General features: G+C 34.8%; 30 protein-coding genes and 2 non-coding genes. All coding sequences in view use genetic code 11, as the record gives it.

The window, feature by feature from the left end:
* The window catches only part of accD (acetyl-CoA carboxylase beta subunit), a 1,578-nt gene extending 244 nt beyond the window's left edge, over positions 1 to 1,334 (forward strand). The window contains exon 1 of the mRNA in view: positions 1 to 1,334. This exon is cut by the window's left edge and continues 244 nt beyond it. Coding sequence (YP_247608.1) covers positions 1 to 1,334 — 1,334 coding nt within the window.
* Positions 1,335 to 1,878: 544 nt separating this feature from the next.
* Positions 1,879 to 1,992, forward strand: psaI (photosystem I subunit VIII). The gene has a single exon. The coding sequence runs from the start codon at positions 1,879 to 1,881 to the stop codon at positions 1,990 to 1,992; it is 114 nt and encodes a 37-aa protein (YP_247609.1).
* Positions 1,993 to 2,416: 424 nt separating this feature from the next.
* On the forward strand, positions 2,417 to 2,971 carry ycf4 (photosystem I assembly protein Ycf4). Its single transcript has one exon. It carries the CDS (start codon positions 2,417 to 2,419, stop codon positions 2,969 to 2,971), a length of 555 nt encoding a protein of 184 aa, YP_247610.1.
* Positions 2,972 to 3,395: 424 nt separating this feature from the next.
* On the forward strand, positions 3,396 to 4,085 carry cemA (envelope membrane protein). The gene has a single exon. The coding sequence runs from the start codon at positions 3,396 to 3,398 to the stop codon at positions 4,083 to 4,085; it is 690 nt and encodes a 229-aa protein (YP_247611.1).
* A 190-nt stretch (positions 4,086 to 4,275) lies between these two features.
* On the forward strand, positions 4,276 to 5,232 carry petA (cytochrome f). Its single transcript has one exon. The coding sequence runs from the start codon at positions 4,276 to 4,278 to the stop codon at positions 5,230 to 5,232; it is 957 nt and encodes a 318-aa protein (YP_247612.1).
* Positions 5,233 to 6,250: 1,018 nt separating this feature from the next.
* psbJ (photosystem II protein J) lies at positions 6,251 to 6,373 on the reverse strand. Its single transcript has one exon. It carries the CDS (start codon positions 6,371 to 6,373, stop codon positions 6,251 to 6,253), a length of 123 nt encoding a protein of 40 aa, YP_247613.1.
* Positions 6,374 to 6,503: 130 nt separating this feature from the next.
* On the reverse strand, positions 6,504 to 6,620 carry psbL (photosystem II protein L). The gene has a single exon. The coding sequence runs from the start codon at positions 6,618 to 6,620 to the stop codon at positions 6,504 to 6,506; it is 117 nt and encodes a 38-aa protein (YP_247614.1).
* Positions 6,621 to 6,642: 22 nt separating this feature from the next.
* Positions 6,643 to 6,762, reverse strand: psbF (photosystem II protein VI). Its single transcript has one exon. The coding sequence runs from the start codon at positions 6,760 to 6,762 to the stop codon at positions 6,643 to 6,645; it is 120 nt and encodes a 39-aa protein (YP_247615.1).
* Positions 6,763 to 6,771: 9 nt separating this feature from the next.
* psbE (photosystem II protein V) lies at positions 6,772 to 7,023 on the reverse strand. The gene has a single exon. It carries the CDS (start codon positions 7,021 to 7,023, stop codon positions 6,772 to 6,774), a length of 252 nt encoding a protein of 83 aa, YP_247616.1.
* A 1,269-nt stretch (positions 7,024 to 8,292) lies between these two features.
* On the forward strand, positions 8,293 to 8,388 carry petL (cytochrome b6/f complex subunit VI). Its single transcript has one exon. It carries the CDS (start codon positions 8,293 to 8,295, stop codon positions 8,386 to 8,388), a length of 96 nt encoding a protein of 31 aa, YP_247617.1.
* Positions 8,389 to 8,580: 192 nt separating this feature from the next.
* petG (cytochrome b6/f complex subunit V) lies at positions 8,581 to 8,694 on the forward strand. Its single transcript has one exon. It carries the CDS (start codon positions 8,581 to 8,583, stop codon positions 8,692 to 8,694), a length of 114 nt encoding a protein of 37 aa, YP_247618.1.
* Positions 8,695 to 8,810: 116 nt separating this feature from the next.
* trnW (tRNA-Trp (CAA)) lies at positions 8,811 to 8,884 on the reverse strand. The gene has a single exon. It is a non-coding gene; the product is annotated as a tRNA-Trp (tRNA).
* Positions 8,885 to 9,046: 162 nt separating this feature from the next.
* trnP (tRNA-Pro (UGG)) lies at positions 9,047 to 9,120 on the reverse strand. The gene has a single exon. It is a non-coding gene; the product is annotated as a tRNA-Pro (tRNA).
* A 415-nt stretch (positions 9,121 to 9,535) lies between these two features.
* psaJ (PSI protein J) lies at positions 9,536 to 9,706 on the forward strand. Its single transcript has one exon. It carries the CDS (start codon positions 9,536 to 9,538, stop codon positions 9,704 to 9,706), a length of 171 nt encoding a protein of 56 aa, YP_247619.1.
* A 368-nt stretch (positions 9,707 to 10,074) lies between these two features.
* rpl33 (ribosomal protein L33) lies at positions 10,075 to 10,272 on the forward strand. The gene has a single exon. It carries the CDS (start codon positions 10,075 to 10,077, stop codon positions 10,270 to 10,272), a length of 198 nt encoding a protein of 65 aa, YP_247620.1.
* Positions 10,273 to 10,443: 171 nt separating this feature from the next.
* Positions 10,444 to 10,758, forward strand: rps18 (ribosomal protein S18). The gene has a single exon. The coding sequence runs from the start codon at positions 10,444 to 10,446 to the stop codon at positions 10,756 to 10,758; it is 315 nt and encodes a 104-aa protein (YP_247621.1).
* Positions 10,759 to 11,035: 277 nt separating this feature from the next.
* On the reverse strand, positions 11,036 to 11,389 carry rpl20 (ribosomal protein L20). Its single transcript has one exon. It carries the CDS (start codon positions 11,387 to 11,389, stop codon positions 11,036 to 11,038), a length of 354 nt encoding a protein of 117 aa, YP_247622.1.
* Positions 11,390 to 12,179: 790 nt separating this feature from the next.
* Positions 12,180 to 12,293: within the span that the record gives for rps12 (ribosomal protein S12), a trans-spliced gene. Coding sequence (YP_247623.1) covers positions 12,180 to 12,293 — 114 coding nt within the window.
* Positions 12,180 to 12,293: within the span that the record gives for rps12 (ribosomal protein S12), a trans-spliced gene. Coding sequence (YP_247624.1) covers positions 12,180 to 12,293 — 114 coding nt within the window.
* Positions 12,294 to 12,444: 151 nt separating this feature from the next.
* clpP (ATP-dependent Clp protease proteolytic subunit) lies at positions 12,445 to 14,172 on the reverse strand. One transcript has 3 exons: positions 14,102 to 14,172; positions 13,005 to 13,296; positions 12,445 to 12,669 (listed from the first exon to the last, which is right to left on the reverse strand). The coding sequence occupies exons 1-3, from the start codon at positions 14,170 to 14,172 to the stop codon at positions 12,445 to 12,447; spliced, it is 588 nt and encodes a 195-aa protein (YP_247625.1).
* Positions 14,173 to 14,651: 479 nt separating this feature from the next.
* On the forward strand, positions 14,652 to 16,178 carry psbB (photosystem II 47 kDa protein). Its single transcript has one exon. It carries the CDS (start codon positions 14,652 to 14,654, stop codon positions 16,176 to 16,178), a length of 1,527 nt encoding a protein of 508 aa, YP_247626.1.
* Positions 16,179 to 16,364: 186 nt separating this feature from the next.
* Positions 16,365 to 16,478, forward strand: psbT (photosystem II protein T). The gene has a single exon. It carries the CDS (start codon positions 16,365 to 16,367, stop codon positions 16,476 to 16,478), a length of 114 nt encoding a protein of 37 aa, YP_247627.1.
* Positions 16,479 to 16,538: 60 nt separating this feature from the next.
* Positions 16,539 to 16,670, reverse strand: psbN (photosystem II protein N). Its single transcript has one exon. The coding sequence runs from the start codon at positions 16,668 to 16,670 to the stop codon at positions 16,539 to 16,541; it is 132 nt and encodes a 43-aa protein (YP_247628.1).
* A 112-nt stretch (positions 16,671 to 16,782) lies between these two features.
* psbH (photosystem II protein H) lies at positions 16,783 to 17,004 on the forward strand. The gene has a single exon. The coding sequence runs from the start codon at positions 16,783 to 16,785 to the stop codon at positions 17,002 to 17,004; it is 222 nt and encodes a 73-aa protein (YP_247629.1).
* A 132-nt stretch (positions 17,005 to 17,136) lies between these two features.
* petB (cytochrome b6) lies at positions 17,137 to 18,569 on the forward strand. One transcript has 2 exons: positions 17,137 to 17,142; positions 17,928 to 18,569. Exons 1-2 carry the CDS (start codon positions 17,137 to 17,139, stop codon positions 18,567 to 18,569), a joined length of 648 nt encoding a protein of 215 aa, YP_247630.1.
* Positions 18,777 to 19,985, forward strand: petD (cytochrome b6/f complex subunit IV). One transcript has 2 exons: positions 18,777 to 18,784; positions 19,511 to 19,985. Exons 1-2 carry the CDS (start codon positions 18,777 to 18,779, stop codon positions 19,983 to 19,985), a joined length of 483 nt encoding a protein of 160 aa, YP_247631.1.
* A 203-nt stretch (positions 19,986 to 20,188) lies between these two features.
* On the reverse strand, positions 20,189 to 21,190 carry rpoA (RNA polymerase alpha subunit). The gene has a single exon. It carries the CDS (start codon positions 21,188 to 21,190, stop codon positions 20,189 to 20,191), a length of 1,002 nt encoding a protein of 333 aa, YP_247632.1.
* A 67-nt stretch (positions 21,191 to 21,257) lies between these two features.
* On the reverse strand, positions 21,258 to 21,674 carry rps11 (ribosomal protein S11). Its single transcript has one exon. It carries the CDS (start codon positions 21,672 to 21,674, stop codon positions 21,258 to 21,260), a length of 417 nt encoding a protein of 138 aa, YP_247633.1.
* Positions 21,675 to 21,803: 129 nt separating this feature from the next.
* On the reverse strand, positions 21,804 to 21,917 carry rpl36 (ribosomal protein L36). Its single transcript has one exon. The coding sequence runs from the start codon at positions 21,915 to 21,917 to the stop codon at positions 21,804 to 21,806; it is 114 nt and encodes a 37-aa protein (YP_247634.1).
* A 486-nt stretch (positions 21,918 to 22,403) lies between these two features.
* Positions 22,404 to 22,808, reverse strand: rps8 (ribosomal protein S8). Its single transcript has one exon. It carries the CDS (start codon positions 22,806 to 22,808, stop codon positions 22,404 to 22,406), a length of 405 nt encoding a protein of 134 aa, YP_247635.1.
* A 152-nt stretch (positions 22,809 to 22,960) lies between these two features.
* Positions 22,961 to 23,329, reverse strand: rpl14 (ribosomal protein L14). The gene has a single exon. It carries the CDS (start codon positions 23,327 to 23,329, stop codon positions 22,961 to 22,963), a length of 369 nt encoding a protein of 122 aa, YP_247636.1.
* Positions 23,330 to 23,472: 143 nt separating this feature from the next.
* The window catches only part of rpl16 (ribosomal protein L16), a 1,537-nt gene continuing 9 nt past the window's right edge, over positions 23,473 to 25,000 (reverse strand). Inside the window, exon 2 of one mRNA in view lies at positions 23,473 to 23,871. Within this exon, the coding sequence (YP_247637.1) occupies positions 23,473 to 23,871 (399 nt within the window).

Genomic DNA, 25,000 nt, shown 5'->3' on the forward strand with positions numbered 1-25,000 from the left:
GCAGTTATTCCATATATTTGGATATTGAAAATCAAATTTTTGAGATTGACAATGATCCTTCTTTTGTAAGTGAACTAGAAAGTTCTTTTTATAGTTTTCGGAACTCTACTTATCAAAATAATATATCTAAGAATGATGATTCCCACTATGATCGTTACATGTATGATACTAAATATAGTTGGAATAATCACATTAATAGTTGCATTGACAGTTATCTTCGGACTCAAATCTGTATTGATAGTTACATTTTAAGTGGTAGTCACAATTACAGTGACAGTTACATTTATAGTTATATTTGTGGCGAAGGTGGAAATAGTAGTGAAAGTGAGAGTTTCAGTATAAGAACTAGCACGCATGGAAATAATTTAACTATAACAGAAAGTTCTAATGATCTAGATAATGATCGAACTACAAACTACAGCGATTTTTGGGTTATATGCGAAAATTGTCATAAATTCAATTATAAGAGACTTTTCAAATCAAAAATGAATATTTGTGAAGAATGTGGATACCATTTGAAAATGAATAGTTCAGATAGAATCGAACTTTTGATTGATCCAGGTACTTGGGACGCTCTATGGTATGTACAGACATGGTCTCTGTGGATCCCATATGAATGGGATTCGGAGGTGGATCCCATTCAATGGAAGTCGCAGGTGGATCCCATTGAAGGGGATTCGGAGGTGGATCTCATTGAAGGGGATTCGGAGGAGTACAAGGACTCTTCTTATAAAGATCGTATTTCTTCTTCTCAAATAGAGACAGGATTACCTGAGGCTATTCAAACAGGCACAGGTAAATTAAATGGTATTCCCGTAGCAATTGGGGTTATGGAGTTTGAATTTATGGGGGGTAGTATGGGATCTGTAGTAGGCGAGAAAATCACCCGTTTGATCGACTATGCTAGCAATCAATTTTTACCTCTTATTTTAGTGTGTGCTTCGGGAGGAGCACGCATGCAAGAAGGAAGTTTGAGCTTGATGCAAATGGCAAAAATATCTTCTGCTTTATATGATTATAAATATCAATCAAATAAAAAATTATTCTATGTAGCAATCCTTACATCTCCTACTACTGGTGGGGTGACAGCTAGTTTTGCTATGTTGGGGGATATCATTATTGCCGAACCGAATGCCTACATCGCATTTGCGGGTAAAAGAATAATTGAAGAAACATTGAAGATGGAAGTCCCTGAGGGTTCACAGAAGACTGAACCTTTATTCGAAAAGGGCTTATTAGATCTAATCGTACCACGTAATCCTTTAAAAGATGTTGTGAGTGAGTTATTTCAGCTCCACGCTTTCGTTCCCTCGAATCAAAATTCAATCAAGTAAAGCCTTACTTAAAACTTCAAAAATGAATTCTTTTTTTTTTTATTTCTTCCGCAAAATTTGGCACGGGGAATAAAATGAATTTAATGCTCCCCTCTTAACATACATGTGTATATATACTTCAACTATAGCAAATAGCGGCATAGAGTCTTGCATCTTTCTACATCTCTAGAGGATTTCTAGTTTTACTAAGAATCCCTGTTGTTGGATCGGATTATAACTACCTTTTGGGGAATTTGTCGAAAATCTTTATGAAATTTTATTAAAAAAAAATGCTAAGACAAGATAATAACTAAAATAATGCAAACGTCTATTATGATACAGATATTTCATGCGAAAGATGAGTAAGCCATTTATTTAATTCGACATTCCTCATTCCTTTTCTATATATACTCACGTAGATATTACTTAGTATAATTATATATTGAATTAGTATAATTATAAGATACCTTTTATAACAATCAATAAATAACAGGTAAAACTATTAATATAACAATTAATATAACAATAAATACAGGTCCAAATATTAAGTCGAGGTATCCATTCTATGACAACTCTCACCACCTTACCCTCTATTTTTGTGCCTTTAGTGGGCCTAGTATTTCCGGCAATTGCAATGGCTTCTTTATTTCTTCATGTTCAAAAAAACAAGATTTTTTAAATATGCTAGTGCCGTCTATTTTTTTTTCAACACTTAGGCTTTGACGATAACACAGCTATCTATTTAGTAGACTAGAGTCTAACATGTGCGCTTACTCCAAACATAAGCGATTATACATACGTAAACATGATATCTGAGGAAATAAATTTGAAGTATTTCAAAATAGAAAATATATAAGAGATCGGGCGACGAATGTTTGAGATATAAAATCAATATATCTATCTGGATGTAGGTATCTATAGGGAATCATATAAAGGGTGATGTTATTATTTTAGATCTAAGTAATTCATCGAATTACTTAGATCTAAAGGAAAGGTTCACATCAAAATAGTGCTAGTTGATTAGAGTTACTTCGGAAACAAAAAAAGTAAAATAGATTTTTTTTGATTCTATCAATTCCAATAAAATGCAACGAGATCTTAGTATGACATTGGCGATCAGAACGTATATGATAGGATTTCTAAGAGGATCTCGAAAAATCAGCAATTTCTGCTGGGCCTTTATCCTTTTTTTAGGTTCATTAGGGTTTTTATTGGTTGGAACTTCCAGTTATCTTGGTAGGGATTTGATACCTTTATTTCCGTCTCAGCAAATAATTTTTTTTCCACAGGGGATCGTAATGTCTTTCTATGGGATTGCCGGTCTCTTTATTAGCTCCTATTTGTGGGGCACAATTTTGTGGAATGTAGGTAGCGGTTATGATCGATTCGATAGAAAAGAAGAAATAGTGTCTATTTTTCGTTGGGGGTTTCCTGGAAAAAATCGTCGAATCTTCCTACGATTCCTTATGAAAGACATTCAGTCCATCAGAATAGAAGTTAAAGAGGGTATTTATGCACGTCGTGTCCTTTATATGGAAATAAGAGGCCAAGGGGCCATTCCCTTGACTCGTACAGATCAGAATCTGACCCCACGAGAAATTGAGCAAAAGGCTGCCGAATTGGCCTATTTCTTGCGTGTACCAATTGAAGTTTTTTGAAAAATGAAGTTCAGAATGAATTTTGTTCGTAGCAAGAGGGATAAAACGGAAATGAAAGAATAGTCTTTTTTATAGGCCATAGGAATAGTATAATAACTTAACTGGAATTTCTTCAGAATGCTCATTTGCCCCAAAGCAGACGTATACGGAACAGCCAGAAAACTGTCTTTGTCCGAAATTTTGATCCGTATGTAAATCAACTCCACAGTAACAAAAAAAAGTGGATTCTTTGTTATTTTCTTTCTGTATTATTTCGAAATTCAAGGATTAACTAATGAATCACAAATCAAAAACGAAAAAACAGGGAATGGATTCATAATAGTATCCATGTGGTCTTGTAATAGAACTTATGTTTGATATAAATATTAGTAGTGTAGAGAGTTAACGAATGAAGTGAGTTCATTAAAAAATAAAAGACGAAAAAATGGAAAAAAAGAAAGCATTCATTCCCCTTCTATATCTTGCATCTATAGTATTTTTGCCCTGGTGGATCTCTCTTTCATTTAATAAAAGCCTAGAATCTTGGGTTACTAATTGGTGGAATACTGGTCAATCCGAAAATTTTTTGAATGATATTCAAGAAAAGAGTATTATAAAAAAAGTTCTAGAATTAGAGGAACTCTTTCTCTTGGACGAAATGCTAAAGGAATACCCAGAAACACATCTACAAAAGCTTCGTATCGCAATCTCCAAAGAAACGATCCAATTGATCAAGATGCACAATGAGGATCGTATCCATACGATTTTGCACTTCTCGACAAATATAATCTGTTTCGTTATTCTAAGTGGTTATTCTATTCTTGGTAATGAAGAACTTGTTATTCTTAACTCTTGGGTTCAAGAGTTCCTATATAACTTAAGCGACACAATAAAAGCTTTTTCTATTCTTTTATTAACTGATTTATGTATAGGATTCCATTCACCCCATGGTTGGGAACTAATGATTGGTTCTGTCTACAAAGATTTTGGATTTTCTCATAACGATCAAATTATATCCAGTCTTGTTTCCACTTTTCCAGTCATTCTTGACACAATTTTTAAATATTGGATCTTCCGTTATTTAAATCGTGTATCTCCGTCACTTGGAGTGATTTATCATTCACTGAATGACTGAAAAATATAATGTTTGTTACTTTGTACATAAGTAAAACATTCAAAATTGTACTTATTCCTTCTACCCATCGCGAAGGATGCCTCCTATTCGAGTAACTTTATTTCAGTAAATAGCAGAATCATGGATAGGGAACTATACTAGGGACCTACCTAATTTTATTGTAGAAATTTTTGGGCTCAATGATTGGACCATGCAAACTAGAAATACCTTTTCTTCGATAAAGGAAGAGATTACTCGATCTATTTCCGTATCACTCATGATATATATAATAACTTGGGCACCCGTTTCAAATGCATATCCCATTTTTGCACAACAGGGGTATGAAAATCCACGAGAAGCAACCGGCCGTATTGTCTGCGCCAACTGCCATTTAGCTAATAAACCCGTGGATATCGAGGGTCCACAAGCGGTACTTCCTGATACTGTATTTGAAGCAGGTGGTCGAATCCCTTATGATATGCAACTGAAACAAGTTCTTGCGAATGGGAAAAAGGGCTGGTTGAATGTGGGGGCCGGTCTTATTTTACCCGAAGGGTTTGAATTAGCCCCCCCCGATCGGATTTCTCCCGAGATTAAAGAAAAAAAGGGCCAATCTGTGCTTTTCAGAGCCTATCGTCCCACGAAAAAAAATATTCTTGTGATAGGTCCTGTTCCTGGTCAGAAATATAGTGAAATCACCTTTCCTATTCTTTCCCCGGACCCTGCGACTAAGAAAGATGTTCACTTCTTAAAATATCCCATATACGTAGGCGGGAACAGGGGAAGGGGTCAGATTTATCCCGACGGGAGTAAGAGTAATAATAATGTTTATAATGCTACAGCAGCAGGGATAGTAAGTAAAATAATACGAAAAGAAAAAGGAGGATATGAAATAACCATAGTGGATGCCGCGAATGGGCGTCAAGTGGTTGATATTATCCCTCCAGGACCAGAACTTCTTGTTTCAGAGGGCGAATCCTTCAAACTTGATCACCCATTAACGAGTAATCCTAATGTGGGAGGATTTGGTCAGGGAGATGCGGAAATCGTCCTTCAAGATCCATTACGTGTCCAAGGCCTTTTGTTCTTTTTTGCATCTGTTATTTTGGCACAAATCTTTTTAGTTCTTAAAAAGAAACAGTTTGAGAAGGTCAATTGTCCGAAATGAATTTCTAAATCTGGGGATTTCTCAAATAAAGTTCGGAAAAAAAACAAAATTCTTGTTGGTAATTCTCTAATTTAATTATGTATCATCAAAAAATGCTGAAAAACTTTTTCCCTTGTTTTTGTTTATATTCTTTTTCGACCGTATTTCGGGAATGACTTGGCCGCATTACTAGTCATAGTATGGATATTGTCAGGAAGACTATTTTACCTCTTCTTTATTTCTTTGTTTTTTACAATACAAATGGGAGCGGTATTATTATGATTATTATGTCACAGGTGCCAGATTGAAATGTCATTGAATGTGTCTATTTTTATTCTAATAGAATAAAAATAGAGTAGATATTAAAAATAAGATAAGTAAATGGAGAATAGAAAAAAAATGAAGGGAACAAAGGATTCTAGAAGGAATTATTCATCTTTCTAGTATTCGATAGCAGAAAAATTCCTTTTCTTGTTCTTGTGTCGAAATAATAAACTAATGAATTATTCTTGATCCCGTTCGTCAAAGATCCCTATTCTTAGTTTCAATTTTTCCCGGTTTATCAGAACCTTTTTTTCGATTTATTACATAAGTAGTGAACAAATTCAATGAATTTTTAAATTCTATTTTATATTAAAATAACTAGAGAAAATTCTATTAGTATATTTTAATATATTTAAAGGGTTTGTGATATCTGATCGATAGAAATATATTATTGTTATATTGGGATTGTGTCATCCAGAAAGAGGGAATCGAGTGATTCTCTCTTTCTTTTTTTCGCTTTGAAATGAAAGTATCGACCGATACGATTGCGAAAGAGATGGTCTGAATCAATTTTTTGAAGCAATTCAGAATCAGAAAGAAATGAAGTTTTTTTTGAAAAAATGGGAAAGATCCATTTTTTCATTTATATGAATAAATTAGTCTAATTCTAATTAGTAAGAGCTCAACGGGACCTACCCCCTCTTTTTTTTCTGATTCGAGGGGGATCCTGTTGAGTTCTTACGCTTTCATGTCTACAACTCAGTTCATCCGATTATTACAGAGATGAACCTAAGCCGGAATATGAACCATAAAAGAAAACACCGACTAAACCGATCACAGGAATACCAGTTACAGTACCGATTAGCCAAAGAGGAATCCTTCCAGTAGTCTCGGCCATTTGTCCCACTTCCCTCCCCATTTCATCAAGTGGTCGTGCTAGAGACAGAAACAGTCATAGATAATTATGAGATGATATCCTTCCGAATGGGATAAGATAATTCGTACTATTATTTAGTATTTTCTTTTATTTAATTGAAGAAATAATTGGAAAATAAAACAGCAAGTACAAAAATGAGTAATAACCCCCAGTAAAGACTGGTACGATTCAATTCAACATTTTGTTCGTTCGGATTTGATTGTGTCATAGCTCTATAATTCGGATTAGGTTTATCGTTGGATGAATTGCATTGCTGATATTGACCCTAAAAAAGAAACGGTAGGTACAGCTAGTCCGTGAACAGTTAACCATCGCACTGTAAAAATAGGATAAGTTTTATCGATAGTCATTTGGTCCTCCTAAAAAGATCTACTAAATTCATCGAGTTGTTCCAAAGAATCAAAACGGCCAGTTATTAATGGAATTCCTTGTCGGCTCTCTGTAAAATACTCATTTGGACGAGGGCTTCCAAAAACATCGTAAGCTAAACCCGTGCTGACGAATAACCAACCTGCAATGAATAGAGAAGGTATAGTAATGCTATGAATGACCCAGTATCGAATACTGGTGATAATATCAGCAAAAGAACGTTCTCCTGTGCTTCCAGACATGCCGAGCTCCACATATTCTTGACAGTCAAAAGGGGGATCGATTCCGTAAAAGATGAGATCAGTAAATGGAAATTAACTGAAATTCGATCTTTGTAAGATCGTCAATATTGACCGAGGGTGTTTTTAGAGTATACCGAATCAGTATAGCTATCCTTCTTCTCACGCAGCAACGCAATTTCACAATAAGTATAAAAATGAAGCACTAAATAATATAATTTGTTTCTTCTTTTCTTGGTGCTTGGCGATGTAGAATCATGTACCATTCATTCAATAGAAAATTCTGACAATGCCTGTCTGTAGTATTAAAGATTCTCTCGGGTATTGGCTTCGGGCTAAAAAGCCGAAGGTTGGGTAAAATGTGAATCCAACTGGTTGATTTATAATAATTCAGGAAGCAGATTCTAATAGTCCCAAAATTCAATTAAATTAGCCGTGAAATCTAGAAATATTTCTTTTGTGTTTGTAGTTATATTTTAGTTTGAATCTTTTTTTTTTTTTTAGGAATTGGTTAGTCGTCCAGTAACAAGTAACTGTAGTACATAGGATTTGATGAACGAAACAGAACAACGAATAGAATAATAATAAATATTCGTAATGCACGCATTATTGTTTTATATTAGACTCAAAAGATCGTTCTTCAACTAATTACAAGAATGTTTTTAATATAATATGGAAAGAATAAATGGAGAACCTAGTTTCGAGTGATCTGATCGTGCGATACTTTTTTCTTTTTTAAAAAGATTTTATGGGAATGAACCCACTACAGAAAATCTAATTAGTGGGAATACAATTTAATAAATAAAGGGCATTATAAGGTCATTCATTCTTCAGCGATTCAAAGAGCATTTCTTTTTTGGAATCAAGTTACACAACATAGTTTATTTATTATTATTTTTTTTTCTAATTATTTAGAATCCATTTAATATTAATAGATTTATATATTTACTAGATTTATATATTAAATTATTGTTTATAAATTGTTTATAATAAGAATATTTGTTTTGACAACTCAAGAGTTGTCCAATGAATCCCTTGATTCCGAATTGCGGGATAGAGAGACAGATGATGAATTGATTTCTTACCTATGTCACAAGATTTTTGTTAGTAGCATCTATAATCATAATAATAGATGAATCAAAAACTTTCAATTGAATATATTCTTTCAATTGGTATTTTTACTTATCCATCCGCGTATCTTTCAAAAATGGAAACTTAGGGAAGTGCGTTATAACATATGGATAAAAATAACGTATTTCATTTAGCCTCGTCATGCTTACTATCACTAGTTATTTCGGTTTTCTACTAGCAGTTTTAACTATAACCTCAGCTCTATTTATCGGTCTGAACAAGATAAGACTTATTTGATTAAAATTAATTGAATGCACAATTCAAAAAAAAGAAAGATTTCGGTGTTATTCAATATATTCTATATATTGTAGAGTTCTTTACCTTGTCAATTCAATTTCCAATTCTTGGTCATTGAGATTCATGGGCAATACCGATTAATTTTTTAAGGATAGATATTACCTCTCCTTTTCCTCGTTCAACTAAATTGAAATGATTGAAGTTTTTTTATTTGGAATCGTATTAGGTCTAATTCCTATTACTTTGGCTGGATTATCTGTGACCGCATATTTACAATACAGACGGGGGGATCAGTTGGACCTTTGATTAATTAACAGTTCTTTTTGTTGATTGACCTCCTACTTTGCTTTATAGGAGGTCAAATTTTTATTTCTGTTGAATTATTTCAGTATAATTTTGATCTAACAAAACAAGAATCGAATCACGCTCTATAGGATTTGAACCTACGACATCGGGTTTTGGAGACCCGCGTTCTACCGAACTGAACTAAGAGCGTTTTATTATCAAACTAAATGCAACCCAAATATATCTTCCATACATATATTATCATATAGAATATCATAAAATTAAACAAAAAAAGATTGATTCGATATATGTATGTTCAATTTTTATGGATCTCAATTGATTCCTCGTTACTGTTCAGAAGATAAGTAATAGGTAGGGATGACAGGATTTGAACCCGTGACATTTTGTACCCAAAACAAACGCGCTACCAAGCTGCGCTACATCCCTTTCAATTGGTCTACAGTGTTATTGTAGAGAATCCCTGTCTTGTTTTCCACATTTTTTTTTTATTTCCTCCATTGGTATACACAAATTATCTTGCCATTTCTTCTTTTTTGTCTCATATCCTATATAAAATATAATAAAAAGACTTATAGACGTATGAAATAAGAAATAGGAAATCCCCGTAAAGAAAAATGAATATTTGGGGTGGGGCAGAAAGCGACATATTTTTTTTAATAAAAAAGGGAATTTCCCCCCGAATTGCACATGTTGGCACACATTCCAATTTGAATTAGGAAAACCGCGGACAAAACAAGCGGGTATTAACTATATATAAATTTGATGGTATGTAAACACCAGTATGTATTACCAATTACTATCCTTATGTTTTCCAAATTCCTATAAAGTAGGAGGGTTTTCAATGCGAGATCTAAAAACATTCTCTCCCGTGGCACCGGTAGTAAGTACTATATGGTCGGGCTTTAGCGGGTCTATTAATCGAGATCAATCGTTTATTCCCGGATGCGTGGGAATCCCCATTTTTTCCATCCTAGTATTGACTGGAAGGGGGAAGAAGATTAGAAACCAATAAAATATCCTTTGAATAATCCCCTTCCCCCTTCTTTTTTTTAGAGTTTTTAGACTTAGAATAAGTAGAAAGAATCAAAATAGATTCAACCTCAGTCAAACTCGAACCCGGCGCCGGGTCAAATTGAATTAATAAAAGAGGAGAACGAAAATGAAAATGTGATGGCTAGGGCAACAATATCATACAAAATACTTAAATGAAAAACTGTACTGCGATTCTAAATTTAGAAATCATTGTATTACTATATTTTAATATTTGATTGTAACGAAATCTTTCATAATTTTATTTCGAGTTACCAATTTTTCTTTTTTTTCTTCATTTTGGATCGGAAAATGGAAGAGTTGCGTGAATCAAAAATCCAAGGGAGGTTCATGGCCAAGGGTAAAGATGCCCGAGTAACAGTTATTTTGGAAGGACTCGTGTGTCGAAACGGTGTTAATAAGCAATCAATAGGGATTTCCAGATATATTACTCAAAAGAATCGACACAATACGCCTAGTCGATTGGAATTGAGAAAATTCTGTCCCCGGTGTTACAAACATACGATTCATGGGGAGATAAAGAAATAGATCGAACCGATCGGCTGTGTGTCACCCTTTTCCAATCCAAGGAAGATGAAAAATTACATATATTAGACATATTTTAGATTTAAATATAAACAAACCAAATCCTATTTCGATCGGATCTAAAATGATTTAGAATTAAGAAATAGGATTTTCGGGATAAGGAATAAAAAAACCATGGATAAATCCAAGCGACTCTTTCTTAAATCCAAACGATCTTTTCGTAGGCGTTTGCCCCCGATTCCATCGGGGGATCGAATTGATTATAGAAACATGAGTTTAATTAGTCGATTTATTAGTGAACAAGGAAAAATATTATCTAGACGGGTAAATAGATTGACCTTAAAACAGCAACGCTTAATTACTATTGCTATAAAACAAGCTCGTATTTTATCTTTGTTACCTTTTCTTAATAATGATAAAAATGATAAACAATTTGAAAGAAGCGAGTCGACTCCTAGAACTATTGGTCTTAGAACCAGGAATAAATAGGCTTAGCTTACTCTTTAATTGAATTAAAATTCTAATCCAAACTCAACCGCAGATTGATGCTTTGTTCGAAAAATCCGAAAATCTAGATTCGATTGTCGTAAGAAAAAGAAAGAATAGTGGAAGAAGAATAAATCGTTTTTTTTTATTGAACATATTTGTTCATTTTGACCACTTTATGATATTTTATCATACTAATTTCTACTCTACCTTCTCGGAGTTCATTCTCCAGAGAACTCCATTTTAAGCAATCCGCTGGATTCTTTCCAATCTTCGTATTTTATTTTATGATCTCATTGGAAATCATATAAAGACAATTTCTATTTAATATCGCGATTTGGGCAAGTATTTTACGATTAAGAAGCAACTGCCTCTTGTACAGATTGTGTATGAATCTACTATAACTGTAGTCTACATTATTAGATCGAATTACTGCATTTATTCGAGCGATCCACAACTGTCGAAAATTTCTTTTTTGCCTACCTCTATCCCGATAAGCTGAAGCCAAAGCTCTTATTTTCTGTTGAGTAATAGTTCGAGTAAGTCTTGAATGAGCCCCTCGAAAGCTTGATGCAAATAAACGAATTTTTGTTCTACGTCTCCGAGCTATATATCCTCGTTTAATTCTAGTCATTGAATAAATGAAACTTTGATGAATAACGAATTGATTTCCTTTCTTTCAGTTATTCCTTTCTCCTTTCCTAGTCTATTAATAACCAAACGTATTTTTCCAATGTATAAAATAAAAATTCCAATGGCTTTTGGTACTATAACCTTCCCGACCACGATTTCTTTTTTTGTTCTAATCACCCCAAAATACGAAATAGTATTTTGACTAGGTATAAAAAACAAACATAGAGTAAATAAATCAAAATAGAAATGGATAAAGAAATAGTGGGTTCCTTCGTTTCTATGGTTACTTCTTAAACGGTGAGGTCCTCTCTATACACCGGAGCTCCTTCTTTTATTTCATCAATGTTATTGTTAACTTGTACAGGTCACCCTCTTTGGCTCTACCCATGAATTATCTAGTAATCGGTCTTTCACAACGAGATCTACCTATACAGTAACGGTATTTAATTATGAAGATTAGTTGGGTAGCTGACCCTCTTAGTCCGTTCTTGGAAGAATAAGGCCATAATCCTTCTGTTAAATAGGATTTCCTCTGCTTAATGGATAAGCATTTGTTACCAATGGGGAATTCTTTATCATCTAAAATTGAAAATTGAGATGATTGGATTTGCACCAATAGAAACCATAAATTTGATACACAATAAAAGGATACGATAAATCTTTGTTTATTTATTTTCGGTAGTGAACGGAGTTCTTCCATTCATTCTATCCTAGTCACTGGTACTTATCACTGATACGGGAAAAATTTTGTACTTTCTTTTGTCCCGGTCCATGGTCTAAACGAGTCGCACATACACCCTAGTACATGTTCCTCGACGCTGAGGGCATCCCCGAAGGGCGGGCGATTTGGTGACATTTCTGATTGGCTGTCTTGTGTTTCTAATAAGTTGTTTAATAGTTGGCATGTTGAATTGTATACATAATGAGTTGGTTTAGATCAATCCTAACCGGATGATTATGAATTACTTCTATATTCGATATTAATAATTAATATGATTAATAGTAATCCGGTAAAATTGTAAAATCTAAATTTCGGATTTTTGCGAGCAATACTTATTAAACCGCTACAAGATCAACAATTCCATGAGCTTGGGCTTCTGGTGCTGACATAAAAACATCTCTTTCCATATCTTCGGGTATAACCCATAAGGGTTTGCCTGTTCTTTGGACATAAACCTTTGTGATGGTTTCGCGCAGGTTCAGTAGTTCGGTCGATTCCAGGACAAATTCTCCCGTTTTTCCCTTAGAAAAAGAACTAGCAGGTTGATGGATCATTACCCTGATGATTTAATAAATGGTTTTCTCTATCTTACATCATTATCATGATGAGTCAAAGATAATAAAAAAAAGATAGGATTAACAACCGTACAGGCATCCTTTGTGCAGTGCATACGGCTCCACAATGGAATTCATTTTTACCTTCCAGCGAAGGAATAGAAAATAGAGGATCTAGCAGACCCAGAGCAGTAAATGATCCAATAACCACCCTTCCTTTTTTTAGAAATTTTTAAAATACTAGGATGGTTCCGTTGCTTTATGATTTCGTTTGTTATTCAGCAATCCCAAAGTGTCTTTTTTTTTTTTTTTTTTCAAAAAAAAAAAACTCATTGGCGCCGAGCGTGAGGGAATGCTAGACGTTTGGTAATTTCTCCTCCGACTAGAATAAAAGATCCCATTGAAGCGGCTAATCCCATACATATTGTATGGACATCTGGTGACACAAATTGCATAGTATCAAAAAGACCTACTCCGGGTATTACCGATCCCCCGGGAGAGTTTATAAATAAATACTGATCTTTGGTACCATCCTCTATACTGAGATATACCATAAGACCCATAATTTGATTCGAGATCTCATTATTAACATCTTGGCCTAAAAAAAGTAATCTTTGTCGATAAAGTCGGTTGTATTAGGATAAAATTGTATCCCGTAAGAAGCGACGGGCACCTTTTGATGCATACGGTTCAAAAAAATAGCGAAAAAAAGAATCAATGTTTAGATTTTAGCCTTCTTTAGAGGACTCTTTCTAACTTCTAGGAAGGGGCTTTTTCTTACCTTCCATTTTTTTTTCAAACTGGATAAGTTTTGTCCTTTGGCCCGCGGTCGTTTATCGATACTATAAATTTCAATAAATAAAAAACCAATTCATTTTCATTAAATTTTCAATTTATCGAACTAACTTTTCATTGATGTATTGTTTTGTTTCATCGAGATTCAATTTAAATTGCGATGTCATTTTCTTGTTCCAAAACGGTCTTCTTCAATTCTTTTAGGTTTATGCTCTACTCCGAGTCAAGATCTGTCCGATTTGGATTTGCACATATAGGACAAATGTCCCAATAGCATGGCTTTTTGCTACGACTTCTTTTTTTTTTCAATTTACTTCATATTACTCGATTGATTAAAAGTTTTCTATCAATGCTATTTAAAAATCGAATATATTAGTAATCATAGAATAGATAGATTCCAAATTTAGTTTTTTCTAAGCGGAGCCTGGATACTTCATTTTATTAGTACAACCGAGAAAACCATAAATTATTCTAATTGATAATATCAATCAGGATACCCCCCCAAAAAAATAGATCTAATTGCACTTCACGCTCCAAATTTTTGATGATGAAATCAATCCGTCTTGGGCGAAAGAAAGGATATCTCGATCGGGGGAGAGAACGGGGAAATACCATATGACCCAATATATCTGACAAGTCGCACTATAGGTCAACCCACGATGCATCTTCTTCTCCGGGAAGTCGAAAGGGTACTTTTGGAACACCAACAGGCATTAAAGCAAAGCAAAACGAAGTAAGTAGTATAGCTAACGTTAATGTGGAAGCGTAACAACGGGTTTATTGTCTTAATAAATAAGATGGGCCTTTATCAGATTTTATCTTTTAACATATTTATACATAGATTTAATAATAATAAGTTCATAAAAAAGGAAAACAGAATTAAATTAATAAAAGAAACTTCTTCCCGAATAGGTTTTTGAATGATGAACAAGTATGTATACATTCATTCATATAAAATATGATCAATTCCCATCTACCATTGCGTATTGGTACTTATCGAGTATAGAATAGATCTGCTTCTTTTTGTTCCTACGAATAGAATCGAATTGTTCCATTATTACTAAAAGAATAGACTAAATATTAATCCTTTGGGCAAGAAAACCCCCTCAAAGGGTGAGGTCCGTAGCATAGTTTTTTTTTCAGTGCAATAAAGTTACATAGTGTCTATTTTTCCTTGATAAAGGGGTATTTCCATGGGTTTGCCTTGGTATCGTGTTCATACCGTTGTATTGAATGATCCCGGTCGTTTGCTTTCTGTTCATATAATGCAAACAGCTCTAGTTGCTGGTTGGGCCGGTTCAATGGCCCTATACGAATTAGCAGTTTTTGATCCCTCTGATCCTGTTCTTGATCCAATGTGGAGACAAGGTATGTTCGTTATACCCTCCATGACTCGTTTAGGAATAACCAATTCATGGGGAGGTTGGAGTATCACAGGAGGGATTATAACGAATCCGGGTATTTGGAGTTACGAAGGTGTGGCCGGAGCACATATTTTGTTTTCTGGATTGTGCTTCTTAGCAGCTATCTGGCATTGGGTGTATTGGGATCTAGAAATATTTTCTGATGAACGTACAGGAAAACCTTCTTTGGATTTGCCGAAGATTTTTGGAATTCATTTATTTCTCTCAGGGTTGGGTTGTTTTGGTTTTGGTGCATTTCATGTAACCGGATTGTACGGTCCGGGAATATGGGTATCCGATCCTTATGGATTAACCGGAAGGGTACAAGCCGTAAATCCTGCGTGGGGTGTCGAAGGGTTTGATCCTTTTGTTCCGGGCGGAATAGCCTCGCATCATATTGCAGCAGGTACATTGGGTATATTAGCGGGCCTATTCCATCTTAGTGTTCGTCCGCCCCAACGTCTATACAAAGGATTACGTATGGGAAATATTGAAACCGTCCTTTCGAGTAGTATCGCTGCTGTATTTTTTGCAGCTTTTGTTGTTGCTGGAACTATGTGGTATGGTTCAGCAACTACCCCGATTGAATTATTTGGGCCCACTCGTTATCAATGGGATCAGGGATACTTCCAGCAAGAAATATATCGAAGAGTTAGTACCGGGTTAGCCGAAAATCAAAGTTTATCAGAAGCTTGGTCTAAAATTCCTGAAAAATTAGCTTTTTATGATTATATCGGGAATAATCCCGCAAAAGGTGGATTATTCAGAGCGGGTTCCATGGACAACGGGGATGGAATAGCTGTTGGTTGGTTAGGACACCCTGTTTTTAGAGATAAAGAAGGGCGCGAACTTTTTGTACGCCGTATGCCGACCTTTTTTGAAACATTTCCGGTTGTTTTGGTAGACGGAGATGGAATTGTTAGAGCCGATGTTCCTTTTCGAAGAGCAGAATCGAAGTATAGTGTTGAACAGGTCGGTGTAACTGTTGAGTTCTATGGCGGTGAACTCAATGGAGTCAGTTATAGTGATCCTGCTACTGTGAAAAAATATGCTAGACGTGCTCAATTGGGTGAAATTTTTGAATTAGATCGTGCTACTTTGAAATCCGATGGGGTTTTTCGTAGCAGTCCAAGGGGTTGGTTTACTTTTGGGCATGCTTCCTTTGCTTTGCTCTTCTTCTTCGGACACATTTGGCATGGTGCGAGAACGTTGTTCAGAGATGTCTTTGCTGGGATTGACCCAGATTTGGACACTCAAGTAGAATTTGGGGCATTCCAGAAAACTTGGAGATCCAACTACAAAAAGAGTCTAGTCTGATACAAGATTGCTCAGTTTTGTTTTTTCTTTATTTTTTGATTTGACATAGATAGGGTACCGGATAACTCTTTATTCGGATTACTTACTTTTCATTTCTTTGACTCTTGTCTTGGTCTTTTTTTTATCCTTAAAAAGATCCCAACTAAACAGGTATGGAAGCTATAATTGTAAACCGAAATCAAATCTATGGAAGCATTGGTTTATACATTCCTCTTAGTCTCGACTCTAGGAATAATTTTTTTCGCTATCTTTTTTCGCGAACCGCCTAAAGTTCCAGTTCCAACTAAAAAGGCGAAATGATTTCTCATTATTTCAATTGAAGTAATGAGCCTCACAATATTGTGAGGCTCATTACTTCAACTAGTCCCCGTGTTCCTCGAATGGATCTCTTAGTTGTTGAGAGGGTTGCCCAAAAGCAGTATATAAGGCATACCCAGTAAAACTTACAAGTAAACCAGATATAGAGATGGCAACTAGGGTTGCTGTTTCCATTATTATATAAATTAAAGACCACAATGGATCTATAATAAGATCCTTTATTTACAACGGAATGGTATACAAAGTCAACAGATCTCACTGAATAAAAAAAAATATAGGATTATTTATGGCTACACAAACCGTTGACGATAGTTCTAAATCTGGGCCAAGACGAACTGTTGTAGGGGATTTATTGAAACCATTGAATTCGGAATATGGTAAAGTGGCTCCTGGGTGGGGAACTACACCTTTAATGGGTGTCGCGATGAGTTTATTTGCGATATTCCTATGTATTATTTTGGAGATTTATAATTCTTCCATTTTACTGGACGGAATTTCAAGCAATTAGATTCGATTCACAAGAATCCCTAAATAACTTTTCACTAAAAAGGAAAGTCTAAAGTATGTAGGTTTCTGCTTTTTAGCCTACTCTTTTTTGGTAGTTCGATCGTGGAATTTATTTTTTCTGTATTTCCGGAATATGAGTGTGTGACTTGTTAGAATTGATCCTATGGATACGACAGAGAAGAAGTCGGTCATCTTGATCAAGATGATTTTATCTCGTTGGATATTCAGTCTAGGCTAGTATCTGTAGCACAGAATACATGAAATAGATTCCAAAATATTAGAACAAATATTAGAACTATGATTCATACTTATCAGACCTCGTGGCCGGACTCCGAAAAAAGAGTTAGAAGTGATAAATTCAAAAATTGATTCTTTCGTTTCTACTTATTTTGGTTAAAGGATAAACCTTTCTTTGGCTTTTTTCATTATATTAAGTCATTGAATAAGCATTGAATAAGTGATAATCCAAGGGTTCTTACTCAGGGAATTTTTGAACTTTTTTGGAAGGTTTTTTATTGAATCATCGTGGTTCTAGTCTGAATCTAAGGTTTTAATTGATTCATAGAGTCTTAACAAGATAATTCCTATCAATAATAAAGAAAACAAGAGTAAAGTCGCCTTACATCCAAATAAAAGAAAAAAAATAGGTAAATAGAAGATTCAAGAGGCCCCTAATGATCAATATAAATACGAATGAGCCGACTTGATATTTGGGCATTATAACCACAAAGAAGACTTTTCGGATTTTGATTCTTTCGTATCTTCATACAAAAAATGGAATCATAGCATTAAGAAGTTTTAAACTTTTTATGTACACATATCCGTTACGAGCGGTATATTTGGGTGTTTCTGTTTGAGCCGTACGAGACGAAATTCTCATATACGGTTCTCAGAGGGGGGTCCCCTTGGTTTACCTATCTCAATAAAGTGTATGATTGGTTCGAAGAACGTCTTGAAATTCAGGCGATTGCGGATGATATAACTAGTAAATACGTTCCTCCTCATGTCAACATATTTTATTGTCTAGGAGGAATTACGCTTACTTGTTTTTTAGTACAAGTAGCTACCGGGTTTGCTATGACTTTTTACTACCGTCCGACCGTTACTGAGGCTTTTGCTTCTGTTCAATATATAATGACGGAAGCAAATTTTGGTTGGTTAATCCGATCAGTTCATCGATGGTCGGCAAGTATGATGGTCTTAATGATGATCCTGCACGTATTTCGCGTGTATCTTACTGGTGGATTTAAAAAACCTCGTGAATTGACTTGGGTTACAGGTGTGGTTCTGGCTGTATTGACCGCATCCTTTGGTGTAACTGGTTATTCCTTACCTCGGGACCAAATTGGTTATTGGGCAGTCAAAATTGTAACAGGTGTACCGGAAGCTATTCCAGTAATAGGGTCGCCTTTGGTAGAGTTATTACGCGGAAGTGCTAGTGTGGGACAATCTACCTTGACTCGTTTTTATAGTTTACACACTTTTGTATTACCTCTTCTTACTGCCGTATTTATGTTAATGCACTTCCCAATGATACGTAAGCAAGGCATTTCTGGTCCTTTATAGAGAATAGAAATTAGAAATCATAGATTTGTAATTAGTTATTTATGATTACTCGGGGGGGGAAGAAGAGTATTTCATTGCTGCAAATATGGATTATTGAAAAATAAGACATGTATTTGGATATTTCCCTTCAACTCCACGAAATTTTATTCGGTTATTTTTCAATAATAAATAATAGTTGAAGGGAATTCTTCGAAGAGAAAATGGATTATGGGAGTGTGTGACTTGAACTATTGATTGGGCCGTGAAGATATATGTCTTTTTATCTGCCACATTGGGATTCACAACCAAATGTGTCTTTATTCCAACCACCGCGAAAGCTCCATACAGAGGGTAGGCTGGTTCGCTTGAAGAGAATCTTTTCCATGATCAGACTTGACCATGTCATGCATGACCAGGCTCCGTAAGATCCAGTAGAATAGGTGATATATATGGCATAATACAGATTATGTTTTATCTATTTCACTTACTTAATAGTATGAAAATGCATTCATTTCCTCTGCATTGACTCGATTTATAATACTATCGGAGTGAAACAAGGGATCTAAAGAAGAACATAGGCTAGACTCTATTAGTAACAAGTAAATCCTTTGGATGTAAAAAGTATCAATATTTTTGGGGGCTAAAGCCCCATCGCAAGGTTTGAGACGACCCAGAAAGCACTTGAACATTATCAACTTTGTAAGCCTACTTGGGTATTGAGCATTTATCTGTAAGAACTGAATTCCTTGCAATGGATAATTGTAACTCTTGAAAACGGAATCTGCTAAATTTTTTCTTGATCATCTAGAGTCACTCGTTTATTTTCTATATTCTTGGATAAGATATCGATTTTTTTTCTGGATCCAGTTGGTTCGTTTGATTTGTGCTCGAGCCGGATGATGAAAAATTATCATGTCCGGTTCCTTCGGGGGATGGATCCATAATAATTCACCTATCCTAATAACAAAAAAACCAGATTTGAATGATCCTGTATTAAGAGCTAAATTGGCTAAGGGTATGGGTCATAATTATTACGGAGAACCCGCATGGCCCAATGATCTTTTATATATTTTTCCAGTAGTCATTCTAGGTACTATTGCATGTAACGTGGGCTTAGCGGTTCTAGAACCATCAATGATTGGTGAACCCGCAGATCCATTTGCAACTCCTTTGGAAATATTGCCGGAATGGTATTTCTTTCCCGTATTTCAAATACTTCGTACAGTGCCAAATAAGTTATTGGGTGTTCTTTTAATGGTTTCCGTACCGGCGGGATTATTAACTGTACCTTTTTTGGAGAATGTCAATAAATTCCAAAATCCATTTCGTCGTCCAGTAGCGACAACCGTCTTTTTGATTGGTACCGCAGTAGCCCTTTGGTTGGGTATTGGAGCAACATTACCGATTGATAAATCCCTAACTTTAGGTCTTTTTTAAATTGATTCAATTGTGAAATAAATAAAATATCACGATGTGTGTATCTAGGGAATAGTTGCTTCAAAGTGAATTACCCCTAGATACACATATTTAATGAAATTTTTGATTTATTTTGAGTATACGGATTCTGTTAAAGATTCAAACTTCATTTCGTCTTTTTTTTATAAAGTTTTTCTACAACAAAAATCCAATGGATTTCTAATTTATGCAAAATTCTTTTCCATTTCGAGAATGTCTAATATATGTTTTACGTCTTCTATGCGAAAATGTTTGATTTTCATAAGTTCGTCTGGACTATTATTCAAAAGGTCAAATAATGTATGTATATTGCACCTTTTGAGGCAATTATAGATCCTAGGAGGCAATTCTGATTGGTCAATAAAAATATATTTTAATGCTATTTCTTTTTTCTTTTTCCTTAGTTTCGCCAATTTCTCATGAAAAGTAAAAAGGGGTAAAGTAACTTTTTTTTTATTATTTTTTAAATGGAAGTTTTCTTTTTCTTCTTCCGCATGTAAAAAAGGAATAAATAAATCAATCAAATTCCGAGAGGCTTCATGAAGTGCTTCTTTAGGAGTTAAACTTCCATTGGTCCATATTTCGAGAAAAAGTATCTCTTGTTTTTCATTCCCATTTACATAAGAATGTATACTATGATTAACATTTCGAACAGGCATGAATATAGCATCCATAGGATAACTTGCGTCTTGAAAATTATTTGGCGTTTGTATATGATATCCGCGATTCCTCTCGATCTTTAATTCAATACACAAATTAATTGGTTCCATTAGGTTAGCTATATGCTGTGTATTATCAACGATTTCCACCGAAGGTGGTAAGATGATGTCTTGAGCAGTTACGCATCCAGGACCCTTGACACAAATAGACGCATCACGAGTTCCATACAGATTACTTCTCAATACAATTTCTTTCAAATTCATTAAAATTTCATGTACTGATTCTTGAATACCGACTATGGTAGAGTATTCATGTGGGATTTTTTCAGATTTTGCACGTGTGATACATGTTCCCTCTATTTCTCCAAGCAAAGCTTTTCGCATCGCAATGCCTATAGTATCCCCTTGCCCCTTCATAAGTGGAGACAGAATAAAGCGTCCATAATAAAGACGCTTACTGTCTGCTCTTGATTCAACACACTTCCACTTTAGTGTCCGAGTCGATACTCTGATTTTCTCTCGAACCATAGTAATATTTTTTGATCAAATCATTGAATTATTTATTTCTCTTGAAATTTCTCTTCAATGTTTATTTTTACACACGTCGTTTTTTAGGGGGCCTACAGCCATTATGTGGCATAGGGGTTACATCCCGTATGAAACTTAATAATATACCGCTTCTCCGAATAGCTCTTAATGCTGCATCTCTTCCGAGACCGGGGCCCTTTATCATAACTTCGGCTCGTTGCATCCCTTGATCCACTACTCCCCGAATAGCATTTCCTGCTGCGGTTTGAGCGGCAAATGGTGTCCCTCTTCTTGTACCTTTGAATCCACACGTACCGGCGGAGGACCAAGAAATTACCCGACCCCGTACATCTGTAACAGTCACAATTGTATTGTTGAAACTTGCTTGAACATGAATAACGCCCTTTGGTATTCTACGCGTACTTTTACGTGAGCTAATACGTCCATTTCTACGTGAACCGATTCTTGGTATGGGTTTTGCCATATTTTATCATCTCATAAATCTAAGTCAGAGATATATGGATATATCCATTTCATGTCAAAACGGATCCTTTAATTTATTTTTATGTGTATATTGTGGGTGGCCCTTAGGGGTACTTTTTTTTTATAAAGATTATCCTTGTCTTTGTTTATGTCTCGGATTGGAACAAATTACCATAATTCGTCTCCGCCTACGGATCAAGCGACATTTTTCACAAATTTTACGAATGGAGGCCCTTATTTTCATATTTGTTATTCCTTACCTTAATTCCGAATCTACTTATTGGAAGAAAATAAGTTTCTTGAAATTTTCTATTTCGAATTGTATCTCCCTACAAAAAAGAATATTGAGACTACTTCACCTAATCATTCGAATCTTTGTTTCGTAGTCTATAAATTATACGCCTTCTGGTCCTGGTTGAATCGTAACAACTTACTGAAATTTTGACTATCTATTACCTAGTATATGGATAAAACTATGTCGAATCCTTCCTGAAACGTAACCTAGAATTGGATCCTCGTTTTCTAAACAAACCCAAAACATATCATTGGTAAGTGATTCAGTAATTAAACTTTCAGAAATCCTTTTTTGCTCTTTCATTCCAGATGAAACACCTTTCAAAGTATCAATTAATGAAGGGGGAGTGGTATTATAAACTACAAATCCACCTCGTTTCTTTTTTTTTTTTTTACAAATAGGGAAGTTCTGTGTATAATTCGAATATCATAAAGATTACCATATATAACACAAAATTTCGCCGCCGATTCCCTGTAGTCGAGCTTCTCGGTCTGTCATTATACCCCGAGAAGTAGAAAGAATTACAATGCCCATTCCTCCTAAAATTCTAGGAATTTTTTGATAGTTAGAATATATTCGGAGACCGGGTCGACTGATCCGTTTTAAATTTAAAATCGTTTTATATGGTCCTTTCCTATTTCTTCTATGTCGTAGGGTTAAAACCCAAAAATCCTTGTTGCTTTCCCGATGTTTCCTTACGTTTTCAATAAAACCTTCTCGTAAAAGTATTTTAACAATGTTTTCGGTGATGTTAGTAGCTGGTATTCGAACCATTCCTTTTCTATTCATGTCAGCATTGCGAATAGAGGTTATTATGTTAGCAATAGTGTCCTTACCCATGATAAACGAAAATTATTGTTTACTTAAAATTTTGATCTAATCAACATTCTTTTTTATTAAATAGTTATGAATTTGAAAAGGTATATACGTGATACACAATCTACTAATTAATTTCATTCAAATAGTATAACTATCTCACGGTCTGTCTCATTTTATAATACTTCAGGTGCTAATGAAATTATTTTTGTGAAATTTAACTGTCTCAATTCTCGGGCAATCGCACCAAAAATTCGAGTTCCTTTTGGATTTCCTTCTTGATCAATAACAACCGCAGCATTGTCATCATATCGTATTATCATACCATTTTCTCGTTTGAGTTCTTTACAAGTACGTACAATTACAGCTCTGATCACTTCTGATCTTTCTAAAGGTGTATTTGGGACGGCTTTCTTGATTACAGCAACAATAACGTCACCAATATGAGCATATCGTCGATTACTAGCCCCTATGATTCGAATACACATCAATTCTCGGGCTCCGCTGTTATCTGCTACATTCAAAAGGGTTTGAGGTTGAATCATATTATTTTGGAATCTTTTCTTTCAATGCAAAGGGCGAAGTAAAAAAAAAAAGAAATATTGTTTTTCAAAAAAAAAAAAAGAGAAATCTACAATTGTTTTTTTTTCATCTCAAACAAAGATCGCTTTCCTTTGATTCTACATTTCTATCCCGAAGTAATGAATTGGGTTCGTATAGGCATTTTGGATGCCGCTATTGAAATAGCTTTTCTGGCTATATTTTCGGCTACTCCACTCATTTCATAAAGTATTCTACCTGGTTTAACAACAGCTACCCAATATTCGGGGGATCCTTTCCCTGAACCCATACGTGTTTCTGTGGGTCTTAGTGTAACGGGTTTGTCTGGAAATATACGTACCCATATTTTTCCACCGCGTCGTGCATTTCGTGTCATTGCCCTTCGTCCGGCTTCGATTTGTCTAGATGTGATCCAAGCGGGTTCAAGTGCCTGAATAGCGTATCTCCCGAAGCAAATACTATTGCCTCGATAAGATATTCCTTTCATTCTTCCTCTATGGTGTTTACGGAATCTGGTTCTTTTAGGGTTATAGTTGATGGTTATTTGTCAATTCCATCTCTACTACAGAACCGGACATGAGAGTTTCTTCTCATCCAGCTCCTCGCGAATGAAACGATTCAAAAAAAAAATATAAATGTATTTACTGCTATTTACTGAATAATAGATTCAATTATGGGATTCTTTGAAATTTCATTTAATCAATCTATTCGAAATTTGTATATCTTCTTTTCTTTTGATAGAAAACTAAACTCTTTATAGATTCTAGAATAATAGAATAATTTTTTTTTTATTATAGTTTTCTAAAAAATTATAGATAATATAATTTCGTTTTGTTATTTTTTCTTTTATTATTAAGGTTATAACAAATCTTTATTTTGTTTTACCTTTTCTTTTTTTTATCTATTATTCTATTTGATCGACCCTAATTTAGAAATCTAATAAAATTGAAACGTTCGCGGGCGAATATTTACTCTTTTTATATGTGTTTTGGTTCTCGGGTTAGTTAGCCCATGAACCCACCTCTCATAATAAATGGATTGGTCTTGGGTTCCTTCCGCCATCCTACCCAATGAATTATTAGGATTCGTTTTCAATAGAATATTATGTATTCACGGGTTTCCTCGTTCCCATCGCCTCTCGATTAATGGTTAGGTCTTAATTCTACAATGGAGCCCGTAATCAAATTTGTTTTTGAGTCAATCTTCTCAGTCTTTATTGTCTCGGGGCTCTTGGCTTTTTTGTTCTATGAACAGATTCATCTAATTATGAATTCATCAGTCTTAATGCTTTATTACACTACCTTTTATGAGATGACCCATAGACCTTACATATTCCATATTGGAATCATATATCATTCATATTCTTTTTCTCTCTTTCTTTCACCCTTCCATTTATCCGCATACTTTTATTTCTTCACAACTCATAATCGGATTGTTTTTTTTTTTTTTTATGCAAAAAAGATTTCAGTTGCTACAATGATATGAAAAATATAACATATCTTGACTGGTTGGTTTTTTAGATCCAGATAATGCGAAGCGATGAGTTGGTTATTAGTTTTATAATTCTTAGTTCAGATTATGTATGGGCTGATCCTTTTTTATTTTTTGGTTTTAATCCGAACACCTAAAAAAATAAAAAAACCGACGAGTCGCAC

The sequence above is a fragment of the chloroplast genome of Cucumis sativus (genome assembly GCF_000004075.3).
Source record: "Cucumis sativus chloroplast, complete genome".
Taxonomy (NCBI): Eukaryota; Viridiplantae; Streptophyta; class Magnoliopsida; order Cucurbitales; family Cucurbitaceae; genus Cucumis; species Cucumis sativus.